General features: G+C 40.4%; 1 protein-coding gene across 2 annotated transcripts in view; it reads left to right on the forward strand.

Moving 5' to 3' along the window:
* Positions 1-20,129, forward strand: part of RCOR1 (REST corepressor 1) — a 138,038-nt gene that overhangs the window by 79,345 nt on the left and 38,564 nt on the right. For both annotated transcript variants that reach the window (XM_063290358.1, XM_063290359.1), the window contains exon 4: positions 6,048-6,100. In XM_063290358.1, coding sequence (XP_063146428.1) covers positions 6,048-6,100 — 53 coding nt within the window. The remainder of the gene's footprint in view (positions 1-6,047; positions 6,101-20,129) is intronic.

The following is a 20,129-nucleotide window of genomic DNA, read 5'->3' on the forward strand; positions in this document are numbered from 1 at the left end:
AGTTAAAAGGAGCAGAAACTATCATAAGTAAAATCTGTGTTTATACTTTGCTACAGGATAAAGATGTTGACTGAAAAATCTGTGCAGATCATATAATCACAATATAGAACATACAGCAACTCCTTAAACATTCCAACTCCCAAGGCAAAGAAGAGTACATTTATTGTCCTGTTCTGAAATTGGTCCTTATGCAGCCGGCTCTTTGCTAGTATGCAGTAGCTTTTTAAATTAGTGGGGACTTGTGTTTATGAAAATTTACTGATTATTCCTTAATTAATCTCAATTGCTGATGGTTACTTAGGCTTTCAATTTTTCATAATTAACATAATGGGCTAAAAGGATTAGAGTGAAAGAAGATTGTATAATGCTAATAAATGAGCTTAGACAATCACTGAAAGTGGATTCAAATGTTTGTAAATGTGAAAAACTTTTATATATTATGTGACATGCATGCCTGGCATTGTGAATATTGAATTCAGTGCACATGTGCATACAAACTTGCAGCCTGTCATGAGCACTGATGGTGAGCAGGAGGCGGCCCCTATCCAGGGGGGAAAACGCACGCGTAGTACTGAGGAGTTAAGCAGCCATTCAGAGAGACACAGATCAGACCCGCCTTGACTTTTGGGGTTTATCTGTCTGGGTTTTTCCCACGCTTCTTCAGTTTGTTAGGATTTTCTGTCTAATGTAGCAGTAATAAAACATTAGAGACCTATTCCTTGTCTCAGCGAGGTTCCTGACTGTTAGGACACAGCCCTTTAAAACTTCCTATGCTGTGCTCACCACCGCATTTAAGAAAGAAAAAAAAATCCGTACTTGCCAATTGGCTTCAGCTTCTGTCTAGAGAGCAGTTGTCTGTACAGTACTTCATCCTTCATATATGTTTAAAGATGTTTAGGAATGTTGGCCCACATTTTAAGCAAATCAACTCTGCTTCCTTGGCTAGTAACATAGACCAGAGCAGACTTTATTTTTCATACTTTTCTGAATTTTGCAACAGAGCTATTTGCTCAAAAGGTATATCAAAACGTGCATGGGTGAAAGGTGCAGAAAAATGTGTATTTTGCTAAAAATGCATTAATACTTTTTGTGCAGTTTTTAAAAACTGAAGATTGATACAAGTGGAACAGATGAAAAAGCAACTGCTGCCCATTTCGAGATTCAAGGAGACGTTTGTTTGTTTATTTATTTATCAAATTTCATCACTGCCCATCTCCCCCAGAAGAAGGACTCTGGGTGGTTGTTGCAAGTAGAAGGTCCAGAAGGATACAAATAGCAGGGTAGAGTGATTTATATCATCAGAGAAAATCCTGATTTAAAAAATCTTGAGGTAGTAGATGATATTGATGAAAATGTTGTAGTCTTAAAGAGATAAAGTCTGCTGAATTGTGACCAATAAATGCATTCCAGTTGTTACAGTAGTTACCTGGAACCCAGATATGTCTAGAAACCACAAATTTTAAGATACTATGATGTGGCTTTCTGACAAATGTGTCTGCTTGTACCACTATGGTTCTCTGGTCAGGTGACACAGCTGGGGAAAAGTGCACTTTAAGCTTAACAAGATATTCCTGAGCGTAACTAATCTGAGAATTATGGAATGCACTCTGAATGTTAGTACAGCTTCAATTTCAATCATAAATTCAGGGCATCATTATCAAATCAAATGCAAAGAAAAAAGAATCAAAGCTTATTTTTGTGTTGATGGTTGTACAGTCCACTGCAGCACAGCCATGTGGATAAGGGATGGACAATCTGCAGCCGTTCAGATGTTGTTTACTCCCCACGCAGTATGGCCAACTATCATGTGATGTCAGGGATGATGGGAGAGATATTCAAATCTAACAACCTTTGTAGAGCTACAGGTTGCCCATCCTGGATGCAAATGTTAACTAGTATGGGAGAAAAAGGATGATCCTCAACGCACTCTCCTGATTGGATTGCTTCTGAAATCATTATTTCAGGGAAGAACAACATTACTTGTTTAGTAACTTCAACACTAAGACTGTTTCTCACAGTTTTTAGAAGGAAATGTAAACCATATTGAGCTATAGAGGAGAGCTTTTGTTCTGTATTAAAGTGTGTTATTTGTAGGCAAAAGATCTCAAATTCAGACCTTTCTGCATCCATTTAAAAGGTTCTCAGGCAGCAAAGCTGGAAAAAGTCTGGTCTCTTTCTCTGGAAATCCTCAATTGTCGCTGACCATCAGAATGCAGATAGAAATGATCCTTATAATAATCTGATTTTTAAGCCAGTTTTCATTATTTTAGTCTGCATTTTTGAGAAGTAGGATTTTGCTGTTATAACATCATTCTGTCGGGTTTTTTCCCGCATTTCTTTTGTATTTTGGTGTGTGACAATGATTTTTAGTTTGCTTATAGGTTTGGAGAGATCAGATGTTAATAGTGTTTTTAGTATTTTATGTTTCCTGTTCTCTATCTTTTAAGTGTTGCAATTTGCACCACTCCTAGCTGTAGAATAATAGAGAGGTGTACTTGTGTTCAGATAAAACAGAAAGAAAATGCTGGATGAATGTTGCAGATGATTAAAATATTTAATGTTCAAAGTCCTATCCCAATACTGCTTTTAAAATTGTGTTAAGATGATAATTGTCTGGGTCATATTAAAAGTCTATACAGCCCTTGATTTTTTTCTCTCTCAGGATAGCTGCTAAATTCCTTTACTATCACCAAACATAAGTAAACATTTTTAAACATCTGATCTAATGCCATCATAGAGTTGATCATCACAAATGATGAATATGTATTGGAAGATTTGCTTGTAAGATTTTTTAGGGATGTTCGTTGGGTGGGTTTAAGTTAGGTACTATCACTTGATTTAATCCTGTGAGTCAAGTACTCTTCTGTTGTGTGGAAACAGTACATTTACAGTCCTTGCTGCAGACTTCAAATTCAGAGCAAAGAACCCTGTCATGTTTTGAAAGAAGTCCCTTACCTATTGAAAGCAAGCATTGGGGGAATATGTTTAGCTTAGTCTTCTCCATGACTTGCTGGCATTTCGTTTGAAGATGTTTTCATGTCATGTGTGCATATGTGTGTGCATGTGTCGCAGTCTAGCATGGGAGGCTTTATGGGCTATTTTGACATACTGATGTCATCCCTGAACAATTGGATAGCCATTATAAGCTTCAACATGGAGTAGAAAAAGTTCTAATATTTTAAACTCTCTTTCCATGGTGCAATGCGTGTTTTTTTTAACCTTGCTTCCCTTTCTGTTTCAAAGAGAAGTTATTCAGCTACAGATTTTTAATTTCATTCATATAACCTAACAGCAGCAAGTAACAGAGCAAGCAGTTGCTTGCAAAGATTTGCCTGCAGAATTCTAAAACAGCTGAACAAAATAGTCTCATCCATTATCAGTAATTTCTCCAGGTCATGGAAAAATAGATCACAGCCCCCTCTTTTCTCCAAGAGTTGGTTCTTGTTTCATTGCTTACTCACATACTCAACTTCAACTTGCATCAGTGGTATAATTTTTAGTCTGCCCTACTCACTGTAACCAGTAATTTTTAGGCAGAAAAAACATATTTCATAATGGGGTCTTTGAAATTTCTCTTAAGGTTGTTATTGACATAGGAGACTTCTCCCTCCCTCCCTTCTTATATACTTGAGTTACATTGGTAGTGAGAATAGCCTTAATCGACAGTAAACTTTCTGACTAATTGCAAAGAACACCTGTGGCCTGCCCCCATCTTGTCATACTTCCAGCAAGTGGGGACCCTTAGCAGTACCCCCTAGTTATTTGGGTGGAACAGGCAGGAACTATTGAGGAAAGGCAGACCCTAAGACATCTAGCATCTAGCTAGTGACCTAGCTAGCGACCAGTAATTCAAATATTTATTTATTTATTTAAATTTATTATAGCTGCCCATTCCAACAAACTCTGAGCAGCTTACACAATCTAACAAAAGATAAAACAATAAAAAACATTAGACAAAACAAAACAGCCCAGACTAAAAACAGCCATTAAACCACAGTGTAACAGCCCCCCTTCCAACATAAACCCAGGCCTAGGGCCAAAGCTAAGTTTTAAGGGCTTTTGGAAACCCCAGGAGAGTGGTGCTATGCCCAATTTGGTGACCACCTAGAATTACAGTTCCCAAAGTTTCCTGCTAATTTTGAGAGTTGTAGTTTCAGTACACCTGGAGGGTAAAGTCTACAGATCTATAATCTGCAGTGGTTAACAGCATACAAATTCTTAGACTATGCAGTCTTACACTGCCTCTAAAGCTCCTTCCCTTAGGAAACCACTTTCTGTGACAAGTTTAAGATGTTTTCTTTTTTCTTTTTAACAGCTTTGATGGATGCAGTTTTTAATTCTGTTCCTGCTTACCCCATGAAGTAAACTTTTTGGATTTTGGGGTATGAAGGCATTTTAATGCAAAGTTGGTCCAACAACAGTAGTAATAGCAGATGCTACTATGTTTTATTTGTTATCATTATTGATGTTAATAAATAGTATGTCACAAATTTTTATAAGCATTTAAAAATATATTGATGAAATGGTAGAATATGGGCACCTTAAAAAAATACGAACGTAGGTACTTGGGCAGATCTGTAACATGTCAGTTTTATCTGTTTGGACACTCTTAAGTCTTTTCTTTTTGTTTAATCCTCACTGCTGCTTCAAATCTTATGGAGAAACCATGAGCTTAAATGCTGGGCTGGGTACACTGCAGTGTGGAATTAACGAGATGATATTAGATGAAGGAAACAAAGCCTGCTTCTTTCATATCACCCCAGTAAAAATCTGTTCCCTCAGCTGAGCCTTTTGGATTTGTTGCTGTGATCTTCTGATGATCAAAATATTTTTCTTTTAAAAAAAATGCAAACATGTAATTTTGAATTGATGATTGGCATGGTTGTATATGTGCGAGGTGTTCTGCAGTAAGGGTGTGTGCTTGTTTGCTTTTTTACTTTTTCCCTGAGGACCAACTCATCACTGTGCCAGTTCTGTTAATACTTCCTTCCACTAGTAGGAATTTATGTTCTTCCTTCCCCTTTTTAACTGCGAGGCAGATGTAAGGGGCATTTTCTTCCTTGTCTTTGGTCGTCTGTATTAGGTACAATAATGACAAAGACACTGCTTTACCATGGCTGCAATAATATGCAGTTGGTGCCATCCTCAAACTGTTGAGCTTTTTTGATTTACAAATATCCCACACTGTTTTTGTAATGTATGAATAGTATATTCTGCATAACTACAGTTGGATGTCTTAGAGCAAAATACCTATTAACTCCACCAAATAAACAGGCCTAACTTTCAGCTAAATTTGTTGATCAATCTTAAGATGGTAGTTCTTGTATTTCCTAAGGATATTCTTTCATCTGCAGACTTAAACATGTCCCAGAAGAGACAATTCCTTGCCAGGGGACCACTGGGAATGTTTAGCCCCTGTCTCTCATGAGGAACATTTTTTTTTTTTGCATTTTGCTGGAAAGAACACACAAAACCAGCTTCTAGTTGCTCTGGCACAAGAAGATGTGCCCTGGCTCAATCCATCAGCTAGGAGGTTAAGAGTTGTGAATGAAGGATAGGGTCTGGATGATCCTCTGGCTCCAATCAGATAATATAACAAGATTGTGGAATGTCCAGCATGAGTACCTGGATTTATTTGCCTTCCTCTTCCCTTCCTCTTTTTGCATGTTGTGTTTTATTAAATTGGAAATGTTACTGTTGAAACCATTGTAATTTGTATAATGCTTAGTAATTTTTAGATAGTATATTAATAATAACAGTTATTTTGATATTTCCCATTCTGATATATGCATGGGGGAATAGAATTATAACATGGTTGTGTTATGGTGTGTTTATCTTCAAACTGGAAACCAGTGGTTAACAAATTCTAAATAAGACAGGGTATAAGTTGACTTCAAGTCTTTGATTTTGGAGCTATAGCAATAGTTTTAAGCTTCCCAAAGATTTCATTATCTAGATGCAATTGGTGCCTTTACTGTATGATAAGCAACTTTTGTTTCTTTACTGACTTGTTGTTCTAATTTTTATTTTATTTTTTCTATTCTCAGTGGATGAATACATTGCTATTGCAAAAGAAAAACATGGGTACAACATGGAACAGGTAACGAACAATTGGAAGATTTTTTAATGTGATCTCTCCCCTTCCCCAGCTGGAGTGGGGGTGAGCTTTTTTGACATCTTGTTCATCTAATGTATTATTTTCAGTAAATGCAGGAGATGATGTAGAAGAGAAGGAGAAGTAGCTATAGTCTTCAAATTGTCATAAGGCTTTCAGTACATTGCTTTTGGCTTTAGGTGATTTTTATTAACCATTTAATTGTATTTTTAGTGTGTCTGATATTTGCATATGTAAAATTTTATGCAGTCATTTTTATTCTGCCTATTCAAAATGTCAAGCTGGACTGTCACAAAAAATCTTGATTAAAACATGTATGCAGAAGCCAAACGAGCTCTTCCATGAAGTTCAATAAAAGAGACAGCCAAAGACAGGGCCCACTTGTGCAGGGGAAGCCAAATGTCGCTTTTATGTCTAAACACAGACTCCTTACACTTATTTCTGAATAATAAAAAAGAATATGCACTACCCAGATAAATGCAGAGAATTATTCCAAATAGAATGCTTGTTTTAGGTTTCTTTAAAAAATCAAACCAGAATTTTTCATGGCTGCCTGGTCAGATATAGCCGGACTTATAGACAAAGCAAGAACTGGACTAACTTTTGAGCTTTGGGGATACTTTATATAGAAAATGTCCAGAGAAGATTTTCTGAAGAGGGTTAGCCAGCTAGTCGTGTGTGAGGGAGAATGAATAAGTTTCTGTCTCTTAAGCAGATCATGTCCTAGGTTTTAAAGACAGCCTTCATATGTTTTGGAACCAAATGGAAGACCCCAGCCTCCTCGTTCTTTAGCATCCTGCATTAATTTAAGTCTAATCCTTGGTCTTTTCCTTTGCCAAATGAACTTTGATAGGTCTTTTTGCCATAATTTAAAAGTTTTGTCAGTTAATAATATTGGAATATTTTGAAATAAAAATAACATCCTTGGCAAGATATTCATTTTGATTACAGAGATTCGCCCCATAAGTGATAAATTTAGTTTTTCCCACTTCCCTTAAGTCTTGTTGAATTTCCTTCCATATTTTTGCATAGTTGTTTTGGTATAGATTGTTAGTTTTAGCTGTAATCCCTATCCCTAAATATCTGACTTTTTTAACACTAGAGAATCCTGATTTATTTTCTAATATATTCTGAATATTTTGTGACGTATTTAAGTTTATCATTTTCGTTTTTTGTTTATTTATTTTGAAACCAGCTAATTCTCCATATTCTTGTAGCGTTTTTAATAAGTAGTCAAGAGATGTTAGTGGATTTTGTAGGGTAATAACTAAATCATCTGTGAACGCTCTTAATTTATATATTTCTTGTTTTACCTTTATTCCTTCAATCTGATTTTCCTTTCTAATATTCTCTGTTAAGACTTCCAAAACCAATATGAATAGTAAGGGGGAGAGTGGACAACCCTGCCTCGTACCTTTTTCTATTACGCATTCTTGTGTTGTATCTTCGTTTATCACAATTTTGGCTTTTTGGAATGTATAGATTGCTTTGACTGCCTTTATAAATGTGTCACCAAAATCCATAAATTCCAAGGTTTTAAGCATAAAATTCTAGTTTAAATTGTCAAAGGCTTTTTCTGCGTCTAAAAAGAGTAGCATAATCTGTTTTTTATTATGAATTTGGGCATACTCTATTATATTTATGATGGTCCTTATGTTATCTTTTATGTGTCTTCGGGGTAGGAATCCACTTTGGTCATGATCAATTATTTCTTGTAATATAATTTTTAATCTTTCAGTTAGAATTAATGTAAATATTTTGTAGTCATTATTCAGTAGCGAAATAGACCTATAATTTCTACGTAGTGTCGGATCCTGTTTCTCTTTCAGAATTAATATAATAATTGCCTCAGACCAAGATTGAGGTATTGGATTTCCTGATACAATCATATTCAATAAATCCTTAAATGGTGGTAGTATTTGATCTTGGAAATATTTATAGTATCCTGCAGAAAAACCATCTGGTCCTGGGGCTTTGCCTGTTTTCAGTTTTCTAATAGCATCTATAATTTCCTGTGTTTTAATGGGGTTGTTAATTGTTGCTTTTTGATCTTTAGTTAGTTTCTTTAAATTGTGTTTTAGCAAATAGTTTTCAATTTTGTCAATTGATATTTCTTGTTTCTTATATACATTTGTAAAAAAGTTATAAAATGCCTTCTTAATTTTTTCATTGTCAACTAATTCTTCCCCATTTTCTCAAATTTTAGTAATGTTTTTTTCCCCTTATCTTTTCTTAATTTATATGCCAACCATTTACCTGCTTTATTAGCATGTTCGAAGTTTCTTTGTTTGATATATCTCTGTTTCCTTTCAATTTCATCTGTTGTAAGTATTTTTAATTGTTGTTACAAAATTTTTATTTGGCGATTTATTTCCTCATCAGATGGCTGTAATTGGAGCTCTTTTTCTTTTAACTTAATTTGATCTAAAATTATTTGAGTTTTTTGTTGTGCTTTCCTTTTCAAACACCTATTTTGATACATAAAGAACCCTCTCATATAGGCCTTACTAGTATCCCACACAGTACCAATACTTACTTCTTTATTTAGATTCCATTCAAAGAATTCCTTTAGTTTCTTTTTGCTATCTTCTACAAATTCTTTATTTCTCAGCAAAGTTTCATTTAATCTCCACCTTTAGTTTTTTGGGTGGAGTTTTATGCTCAATTGAATTGGGTTATAGTCTGAGAAGGATCTGGGGAGGGTTGTTACATCAGAGATTTTATTTGCCAGATTTTTAGATAGCCATATCATATCAATCCTGGAGAACGATTTGAATCTATCTTAGTAGAAGGTATAATCTCTGGCCAAGCCATTTTTATGTCTCCAGGCATCTACAATAGCCAAATTTTCAGTCATATCAAAAAAAGACTGAGGTAATTTTCCTTGATTTTTTTAAATTTGTTGTTCAGACTTTCTGTCAATGATAGGTAAAGTAACCCCATTCCAATCTCCCATCATAATCCAATTATTATAGGGTAGCTCAGAAAGTACATTAAGTAAATTTTGATAAAAATTTTTCTGATTATCATTTGGGGCATATACTCCAACCACTGATATTTTAAGGCTTGGCAGTTCCATTTCTATTATTATATTTTGTCAGCACTTATCAATTTAGAGTTTAAATGAGACTTTGCATATATTACAATTCCATTTTTTTTTCACTTGCTGCTATAAATTCATTTCCTAATTTCTTGTTTATCAAATATTTATCATCTTTTTTAGCAATGTGCGTTTCCTGAAGACATATAATATCCTGTTTCAATTTATATAAATAATGAAAAACTTTTTTCCTTTTAACTGGGGAGTTGACTCCATTTATGTTCCAGGAGAGGCATCTTAGTTCATTCATTTGAGAGAAGTATTGTAAACTCTTTAGAGCTAGAAGTTAATTCTTCTACACTGGGGTCTTCAGAATCTAGACACTTTCCTTTACTTCCTGTACTTTTAAATCTGTCACTCCCCTCTGCATCTGTTTCCAGATCTTTCTTATGTTTTTTAAGAAATTTCTGTGCTTTTGAGATAGTATTCAATTTGTATCTTCGTTGTTTAAACATAACATTAACTCCCTTCAGACTTTCCCATCTGAAGGGAATTTTATTTCTTTTTAAGACAACAGTAAGAAAAAAGTATTCTCTTCTCTTTTTAAGTATTTTCAGTGGTATGTCCTTCAGTATCATGATTTGCCCTCTCCTTCAATGTTAATTTTTTTACCATAAGAGGCCTGTATTATCAATTCTTTTGTCCTCTTTCTTGCAAATTCAATTATTATGTCTCTTGGTTTCCTATGAACCTTTGCATATTTCAAGTTAACTCTATATATTTTTTCTATATTTTCTTCTAATTTTTCTTCATCCCGGTCAATTAAATTGGCAAGCATTTGAATCACTATTTCTCTAATTTCTGGCTCTTTTTTTTCTGGTACTCCTCTAAGCCTAATACAGTATTCTTTTTCTTTTAACTCTAACACCGTTAAACGGTCTAATTCAGTGTCCTTTTCCCATTCTAATTTCTCCACTCTTTCTCTTACTTCTTGGATATCTGCTTTTATTATTTTGTCCATTGTCTCTAACTTATGGTCTAATCTTTTCTCAAAGCCATCAATTTTCTCTTCCAATAAATGAGTTAAATTTTGAGTGATGTTTTGAATTGTTTTCTGTGTATGTAAAGTCTTCAAACATGGCTTTCAACCATTCATCTTCCCCCCGCTTCTGAGCCTCTCCTAATCTGTCTTCTTGTATTCATTTTGTTTTGTAAATATCCTTCTTAATTTTTTAGCTTATCTTAACTATTAACCCTAATACACTATTTGTTTATATGTTACAATATGTGTTGTTGTTTATTCGTTTAGTCGCTTCCGACTCTTCGTGACTTCATGGACCAGCCCACGCCAGAGCTTCCTGTCGGTCGTCAACACCCCCAGCTCCCTCAGGGACGAGTCCGTCACCTCTAGAATATCATCCATCCACCTTGCCCTTGGTCGGCCCCTCTTCCTTTTGCCTTCCACTCTCCCTAGCATCAGCATCTTCTCCAGGGTGTCCTGTCTTCTCATTATGTGGCCAAAGTATTTCAGTTTTGCCTTTAATATCATTCCCTCAAGTGAGCAGTCTGGCTTTATTTCCTGGAGTGTGGACTGGTTTGATCTTCTTGCAGTCCAAGGCATTCTCAGAATTTTCCTCCAACACCACAGTGTCATGTTCACTGTTTCAATGTGCACTGTACATCGTAACGTTTCACATGCCATGGAGCTGATGCGCGTTTCTGTTTGGGAGGGAGCTGCTGTGAAACCTTGTGCCAAGCTCTGTATCTATGTTCATTTCAATGGAATGTGTTTGGGTTGTGTGCTCTGCTCAAGGACTTTTCCTGCGGACCATCAGAAGCCGTTAGGAGCACCTGGGATTGTGAGCTTGGGAAGATTCTACGGGGGGAGGGATCTCATTTGTACTGAGGGTTTTTAGTTTGCATTTGGCACGCTTTTTCCATTCTCAGCTTTCTTTGTGATCCTGCATACTATTCTTTAATAAATCAGATATCTTTGTGATCCTGCTTATGAGTCTGATGGTGTTTTAGAATAGGCAATCCTTACATAAAGCTGAGAATCACCAAATTTGTACCGTTAGCTCCTACCAAGATTAGTTTCTTGTGAGGGAAAACAGTTAACGATGGCCGAATCCAAGCTCACAACTGGGAGACTTGAGGAGCCGACTGGCTTGATGCCCGAGTCAACAGTCAGGAGTGAAGAACTGAGCCTCACCCTAGAACCTTCAGGTTTCCAGCAGGATTCGAGTTCCAGCCCTGAGGTAGAGGAATCCGACGATGGGAGAGCACCAGAGCAACCGGCACCCATCAAATCGCCCACAGAGTTGATCACCTGGGGTGAAATGGGAGAACCCCAGCCAGGGACGTCCCAGGCGTCCTGGAAGTATCGGTTCCCACTGACCTCAAATGTAGAATCTACCACGGTATCAACAGGGAGACAGCCTAACACGCAAAGGATGGAGGAATCTCAAACCCCTGAAAGGCTAAGAGTGGTAGAGGCCAAAATAGAATCGATGGAGTACATGCTAAAAAACCTGTCTCTGTCATGGGGGGGGTGGGGGCATGAAGGAGATTCCAGCTCCACGCAATCATCCTCCATCCCCTCACCCGGACCGCCAGCGGAGCGGGGCCGGAGACGGCGCCGGGATGAATCTCCACCCTGCAGAGATCGACTATCAGTGTCCCCACCCCGAGGAGGGAGAACTACTGTAACCTGGGGCCCAACCACTCAAGCAGCCACTGATTCAGCTCCAACAGGAATGGGGGTGAAAGACTTTTCTGTCAAGTTTGATGAGAATCCAACTAAGTTCTCTTTCTTTCTCACTAATGCTAAAAGTTACATAAGGCAGTTTGGACCATACTTCCGAAGAGGCTAAAATAACTGCCATTGCAACCAAGCTGAAGGGATAAGCAGCTGACTGGTATGTTCAATTAAGTGAGGTTGACTCCCCTGAGCTTGAGGATTTTGAGGAATTCATGTGGGCATTAAAGCTGCATTTTGAGGATCCTCTAGCCAAGGCAAGGGCTAAAAAGCCACTGAAGGATCTTACACAGGGCCAACTGTCTGTAGCTGATTACGCCCTGGAGTTTAAGGCTTTAGCTGGGAAAATCCCCAACTGGTCTCAGTCAACCTTAATAGAACGGTTTAAAGAGGGACTCAACAGGGACGTCCTGTGGTGGGCGTTGTGTAGAGACGACCCAGAACCATTGTACGAATGGATCTGGCTGGCTGGCAAAGCTGAGCACGCCCAGCATACCTACATGCAAACCAAACGACCTGAAAAACAACCAGCCACCATGAGGGGACCCCGAAGTGCTGCAACTGCTACCCAGCCAGGCTATAGAGCCTGGGAAGAGGAGAGAGATCCGCGCTATGCGAGGGGTCACTGTCTCCAATGTGGAAAGGAAGGGCATCGAGCAGCTGATTGCCCAAAAGCCAAGGCTGGAGATCGAGCGGGCAAGCTGCCGGCCAAATCGCCCCCCCCTCGCGGCGGATGACAGCAGCCAAGGGGGCAGCCAATGCTGAGAAAGTACTCTACTTCTCGGGAGAGGCTGAAGATGACTCTAAGGAGCCGGCGGGAAACGCCAGCCACCTGCCATGAAGAGCGCCTGTGGGCAGGTGGAGGAGGATGGGCGTGAGGATGCTATGGTGAGTGCTGACTGTCCCACCCTAACAGTAAAAGTGAAATTGGGCTCCCGCACAAAGACTACAGAGGTCTGGGCTTTAGTTGACTCTGGGTGTTCCAGGTGTCTGATTCACCCTGATCTGGTTGCTGCTTTGGACCTGCCTAGCTTTCCCCTCCAGCAGCCTTTGATCTTCACAGAGTTGGATGGTTCAACGGTGGGGGGGGGGCTGGCAACCCATTTCACTGGAACTGTCTCAATGTAAATGGGCAGCTACCGTGAGACTTTAAAATTTATAGTGGCACCTGTTGGCAACCCCTTGGTAATTCTGGGGATTCCCTGGTTGACCTGTCGAAGCCCACATATAAATTGGGAGCACAGAACTCTGACTTTTAAGGATGGGTTTTACCAAGCCCCTACCGCGGAGAGGGCTTCAAGTGCGGGGGTTGGAAGGGCTGCAATTGCCACGCCACGCCCTAGTTTGACACGTTTAGAAGGCTTGCCCGATCGATACCAAGATTTTGCAGACGTCTTTGGAGAAATGGAAGCAGATCAGCTGCCCCCACATCGGAAAACCGATTGTGCAATAGAGTTGGTTCCTAACGCTCAATTGCCCAAGCCAAAAGTTTATCCAATGACTCAGAAGGAGCTTGGGGCATTACGGGACTTTATCGACAAAAATCTGTCAAGGGGGTTTATTGAACCTGCAAATTCCCCAGTTGGGGCCCCTGTGCTATTCCGGGAAAAGAAAAATGGCACGCTTAGACTCTGTATGGACTATCGGGGGTTAAATTCCCTCTCAATCTGCAACAAATACCCTCTGCCCCTCATGAAGGACATGTTAGCTCATTTGTCAAAGGGCAAGATTTTCTCCAAGCTCGATCTTCGTGAAGCCTATTTTCGCATCCACATACGAGCTGGAGATGAGTGGAAAACCGCTTTTAATTGTCCACTGGGTTCATTTCAGTACAAAGTCCTCCCTTTTGGGTGAGCAGGGGTGCCTGGAGTCTTCATGCAATTGATTAATGAAGTATTACATGATCATTTGTTTAAAGGGGTTCTGGTTTATTTGGACGATGTGCTCATTTACACTGAATCCGAGGAGGAACACGAACACCTTCTCAAACAGGTGTTAAGTAAGCTTAGAGATGCCAAGCTTTATGCCAAGCTTTCCAAATGTGAGTTTCACAAAACCCAACTTGACTATCTAGGCTATACAGTATCTGACAAGGGCATTGAAATGGACCCTGAAAAAATTCAGGCGATTTTAAGTTGGGAATGTCCCTGCACCCGGAGGCAATTGCAAAGTTTCCTAGGGTTCAGTAATTATTATCGGCAATTTATCCAGGGGTTCGCTGAGATTGCTTTGCCCCTTACTGATTTGCTCCGTACCAAGGGTTTGGGAGAGACACGCAAGGTAAAAAACCCTGGGGCACTGCTGAATTGGACGCCTGAATGCCAGGCAGCATTCGATCAGTTAAAACCCTCTTCACTGCTGAGCCTATTTTACAGCACCCTGATCCTGAACGCCCCTTTGTGGTCCAAGTTGATGCTTCTGACTCCTCAGTTGGGGCTATATTGTTACAGAGAGATTCTGAAAATCACTTGAAACCCTGTGCTTATTAGTCCAGAAAATTTTCTGAAACTGAACGCCGGTGGCACGCTTGGGAAAAAGAGGCTTTTGTTATAAAAGCCGCTTTGGAAGCCTGGCATCACCTCCTAGAAGGTGCTAAATGCCCTTTCTAGGTTTGGACTGATCACAGGAATTTGGAAGCCCTCTGCACCCCCCGGCGTCTCAGTCCTAAACAAATTTGCTGGGCTCAATTTTTCAGTCGTTTTAACTTCCAGCTAAAATTTATTCCAGGAAAGAAAAACTTTCTGGCCGATGCTTTGTCACGTTTACCTCAGGACCTTGACCATGTGGCAGATATAGTTGGAACTGTTCTCACCGAACCACAACTGGGCTTGGTTGCCGTCACTCGGAGCCAGACCTGTGTGCAGGCAACCCCGCCCCCAGCCCCGTCTGGGAAGCGGAGAGTGCAAGTTCCTTGTCAGTTACAGAAGGAATTTCTCCAGGCGCTGAAATCTGACACTTGGTTGCTAGCTAATAGAGACAATGTTTCTTTTGAAAACGGTCTGGCGTGGGTGGAACACCGCCTTTATTTGCCTGAAACATTAAGAGGCGATGTTTTGCAGCGTTCCCATGATGATAAACTTGCTGGACACTTTGGTTTTGTCAAAACCTTGCATTTGGTTCGCCATGAATTTTCGTGGCCAACCTTAAGGCGTGATGTAAAAGACTATGTTGCTTCCTGTCCTGTTTGTGCCATGTCAAAGCGTAAAGGAGGTAAACCACAGGGGCTTCTACAGCCAGTGGCCAGCCCATCCCGTCCCTGGGATGAGATTTCTATGGATTTTATTGTGGACCTACCTCCCAGTCAGAAGAAAACTGTCATTTGGGTTGTAAAAGATTTTTTCTCCAAACAAGCCCATTTCATTCCATGTGCGCCCATCCTGTTGGCCCCGCAATTGGCCTGCCTATTTCTCATCCACATCTACCGTCTCCACAGTAGCCCCTCCCGTTTGGTCAGTGACCGCGGGACACAGTTCATTTCCCCGTTTTTGAAATCATTTTTAAAATTGATTGGCACCAAACAGGCGCTGTCCACATCGTCGCATCCTGAGACTGACGGATCTACTGAGGTTTTGAACTTCGCCCTTGAACAATTCCTTAGAGCATACATAAACTACCATCAGGACAATTGGGTGGACTTGCTGCCTTTTTCTGAAGTGGCTTACAACAGTGCTGTCCATCAAAGCACCGGGCAAACCCCTTTTCGTGTGGTTTCTGGTCATGACTTTGTTCCCATCCCTGAGCTGCCACAAACCCCTCCCCAATCCTGTTCTGCCTCTGACTGGGCTGTTAAGCTGGCTGATTCCTGGCCGATGATTCAACAGGTTTTGGCTGATGCCCAGGCTGCTTACAAGTTTCAAGCCGATAAACGTTGTTCTGTACAACACGATTTCAAAATTGGAGATCAAGTATATCTCTCTACCAAATTCATCAAGTCCCCACAGCCCTCTAAAAAACTTGCTCCCAAGTTCATTGGTCCTTTCCCTATTGTTGGTCTTATCAATCCAGTTACTGTTAAGTTGGACCTGCCTCACAATTTGAAATGCTTGCACCCTGTTTTCCATTGCAGCCTGCTCAAGCCTGTCCACCACTCTTCCCGCTGGCATCCCCAACCTCCTCCTCCTGCTCCAATCATGATTGACGGCCAACAGCACTTTGAAGTCAAGGATCCTTACACACAGTTCCAAAGCATCTATCTTCCTTCTCTCAGCCTTCCTTATGGTCCAGCTCTCGCAGCCATATGTTACTACTGGGAACACCATTGCTTTAACTATGCAGACCTTTGTTGTCAGTGTGATGTCTCTGCTCTTAACTATTCTATCGAGATTTGTCATTGCTCTTCTCCCAAGGATTAAGTGTCTTCTGATTTCCTGACTGCAGTCAGCTTCTGCAGTAATCTTTGCACCTAGAAATACAAAGTCTTTCACTGCCTCTAAGTTTTCTCCCTCTATTTGCCAGTTATCAATCAAGCTGGTTGCCATAATCATGGTTTTCTTGAGGTTTAGCTGCAAGCCAGCTTTTGCACTTTCTTGTTTCACCTTCATCATGAGGCTCCTCAGTTCCTCTTCTCTTTCAGCCATCAAAGTGGTATCATCTGCATATCTGAGATTGTTAATGTTTCTTCCAGCAATTTTAACTCCAGCCTTGGATTCCTCAAGCCCAGCATGTCGCATGATGTGTTCTGCGTACAAGTTGAATAGGTAGGGTGAGAGTATACAGCCCAGCCATACTCCTTTCCCAATCTTAAACCAGTCTGTTGTTCCGTGGTCTGTCCTTACTGTTGCTACTTGGTCGTTGCATCATCTTGCAAGATTTTGAACAGTTCAGCTGGGATGCCGTCGTCACCTGCTGCCTTGTTATTAGCAATGCTTCTTAAGGCCCATTCAACCTCACTCTTCAGGATGTCTGGCTCTAGCTCACTGACCACACCGTCAAAGCTATCCCCGATATTGTTATCCTTCCTATACAGGTCTTCCGTATATTCTTGCCACCTTTTCTTGATCTCTTCTTCTTCTGTTAGGTCCTTGCCATCTTTGTTTTTGATCATACCCATTTTTGCCTGGAATTTACCTCTGATGCTTCTAATTTTCTGGAAGAGTTCTCTTGTCCTTCCTATTCTATTGTCTTCTTCCAATTCCGTGCATTGCTTGTTTAAAAATAATTCCTTATCTCTTCTGGGTAACCTCTGGAATTTTGCATTCAATTGGGCATTCTTTCTTGGGCTACTTCTAGTGTCTCAGCAGACAGCCATTTTGCCTTCTTGGTTTTCTCTTTTTTTGGGATGTATTTTGTTGCCGCCTCCTGAACAATGCTGCCAACTTCTGTCCAGAGTTCTTCTGGGACCCTGTCTACTAAGTCCAGTCCCTTAAATCTATTCTTCACCTCCAATGCATATTCCTTAGGAATATTAGTGAGCTCATATCTAGCTGATCTGTGGGTCTTCCCTAATCTCTTTAGGGAATGATCCTAAATTGTGCAATAAGTTCGTGCTCTGAACTACAGTCAGCTCCAGGTCTTGTTTTTACCGACTGTATAGATGTGCGCCACCTTTGGCTGCAAAGGATGTAATCAATCTGATTTTGGTGTTGTCCATCTGGTGAAGTCCATGTATAAAGCCGTCTCTTAGGTTGTTGGACCTTGGCTTCGTTTTGTTCTCCCAGGCCATGCTTACGTGTAATTCCAGGTGTCATTTGACTGCCCACCTTAGCATTCCAGTCTCCCGTGATGAAAATAACATCTCTTTTAGGCATGTTGTCCAATAGGTGCTGCAGATCCTCATAGAACTGCTCTACTTCAGCTTCTTCAGCATCTGTGGTTGGGGCGTATATTTGGATCATTGTGATGTTAGATGGCTTGCCCTGAATTCTAATTGAGATCATTCTATCATTTTTTGGATTGTATCCGAGCACTGCTTTATCCACTTTACTATTAATTATGAAGGCTACTCCATTTCTTCTGTGGTCCTCTTGTCCACAGTAGTAGATCTGGTGGTCATTTGATGTGAAGTAGCCCATTCCAGTCCATTTCAGTTCACTGACGCCCAAAATGTCTATCTTTAATCTTGACATCTCCCCAATAACCACATCCAATTTACCCTGGCTCATAGATCTTACATTCCAGGTTCCAATGGTGTGTTGATCCTTAGAACATCGGATTCGCCGTTCACCATCAGCACCGTCGGCCGCTAGCCGTCCTTTTGGCTTCGAGCTAGCTGCGTCATCACGTCTGGGGCTAGTTGAACTCCTCCTCTGTTCCTCCCCAGTAGCATTTTGACCATCTTCCGACCTGGGGGTCTCATCTTCCGTTGGTATACCAACATATCTCTGGTTGTGCTGATCCATTTAGTTTTCATGGCAAGAATACTGGGGTGGGTTGCCATTACCTTCCCGAGGGATCGCATTTAGTATGACCTCTCTGTCATGACCTTCCCGTCTTGGGTGGCCCTTCATGGGTTAGCTCATGGCATCATTGAGGTGCTCAAGCTCCAGCACCACGGCAAGGTAACGATCCTTTGCTGAAGATGTCACAATATACAATATACAATATCTATTTCTACTTATACAGTACAAAATATGCTTAAGTATTTATATAAAGCTATAGTATATTACAATACGGCATGATGAATTAATTAAATAAATAAATTTTCCCCTTATCACAGCAAGGACTTATAATAAAGATTTCCCCCCCCCCAATAGTAAAGTTTTTTTTCTCCCCTAGTTTCTTCTTTTTTCTTTATTCAGTCAGTAATTATTGTTCCTTTCATTGAAGTGAAGGGGGCAGCAGAATTGCCTAGAAAGCTAGGCTACTCACGCAGGCTCTACAGTTCTTGCTTCCTGGCTTCCTGGCTGCTCTTTTACGGCAAAACTGAAAGTGACAAGAAGAAAGTTAAAGCTTTCGCCTGCCGCTCCAAAGCCACTGAAGCTCTTTGTCGGCAGAGCTCTTCTTCCAGTGCTGCCTCCGTGGTTTGCCTGTCTCTCCGACTCCGCAAAGCCACCTTTGTCCTGCGTTGTAGATGAGAATATTCTCGAGCTCTCACATCGCTCGTCCTGCCGCCATACTCCTTCACCCCCAACTTTAGAAAATCATTTGTGAGGGAGAATGAATAAGCTTCTGTCTCTTAAGCAGATCATGCCCTAGGTTTTAAAGGCAGCCTTCATATGTTTTGGTACCAAATGGTTTTTAGGTGGCAGGAAAACCTAATGTGTGCTTCTCTGCCCCAGGACTGTTGCAGTGCTGGAAGGTGGAAGAAGACCCAGCAGGCAGTCAGGCACAAGAGCTGCCCATCTGCGGATATCTAGAGCATCAATTCTGTGTTGTTCTAACACCACACTCTTTGTTTAAGTTATAGATAGTTCAACTCACCCATGGCCTTACCTGGAGTGATGTACAGCTGTTGTCAAGCTCCTGTCCCTATCTAATTTTCTTTTAATTAAAAAAAATGAATTGCATGCAGCAAAGTGCCTGCCTCAAGTTATATTTGCAGTAATCCGTCCACATAGACCTCAGAAGAATTTTTATTGGCTTCAGAGACTGCAAAGACCCCACTGGATTGCATTGTTTGGTTTGCCTTCTGTATGGATGTTTTAGGATTGGCCAATTTCAGCATATCAACCACTTTGTGAGAGTGCCCACCATATATTCTCAACAGTCCAAATGAACCACTAGCCCAGAAAGTTTGGAAGTTTTGCTTTAGGCAATACATTAATACACTTGGAGGTGCTTCTGTCTCTTTAGCTCTTCTGTTTTTCTTGCCAGCTGTTTTGTTTTTCTCACTCTTGCAGCAGTGACACAAATCTAACCAGGAGATATCAATGAGCTATTCAGAGTGAGTCAGAGCTTCTTTCTCATGTAGGAGTTCTGAAGTAGAGGTCAGTAAAGTACTGGGGGGGGGAGTAGAATAGCAGAATAGATGGTAGGTGAGGGTGAGATATAATGGAAGGATCAGCAGATCAATAGATGGGCATGTGATACATGTTAGTGTTTATTTGTGGACTGGGGGAACAGAACTGATGAGCATTTTCTCACATATTGACCTTAACCTCTATCAATATGTGGTTCCAAGCACTTTCCACTAAAACAATGCAGCTCTTGGCAACAAAATGTTTGCTTGCCCCTGTGTCCCTCCAGATGTTGCTGTAATAAAAGCAACAACTTCAGTCAGTATGGCCAGTGGTAAGACATGCTGGGAGCTATAGCTGAACAAAAGCTGGTCAACCACA

The sequence above is a fragment of the Candoia aspera genome, chromosome 1 (assembly GCF_035149785.1).
Source record: "Candoia aspera isolate rCanAsp1 chromosome 1, rCanAsp1.hap2, whole genome shotgun sequence".
Classification (NCBI taxonomy): domain Eukaryota; kingdom Metazoa; phylum Chordata; class Lepidosauria; order Squamata; family Boidae; genus Candoia; species Candoia aspera.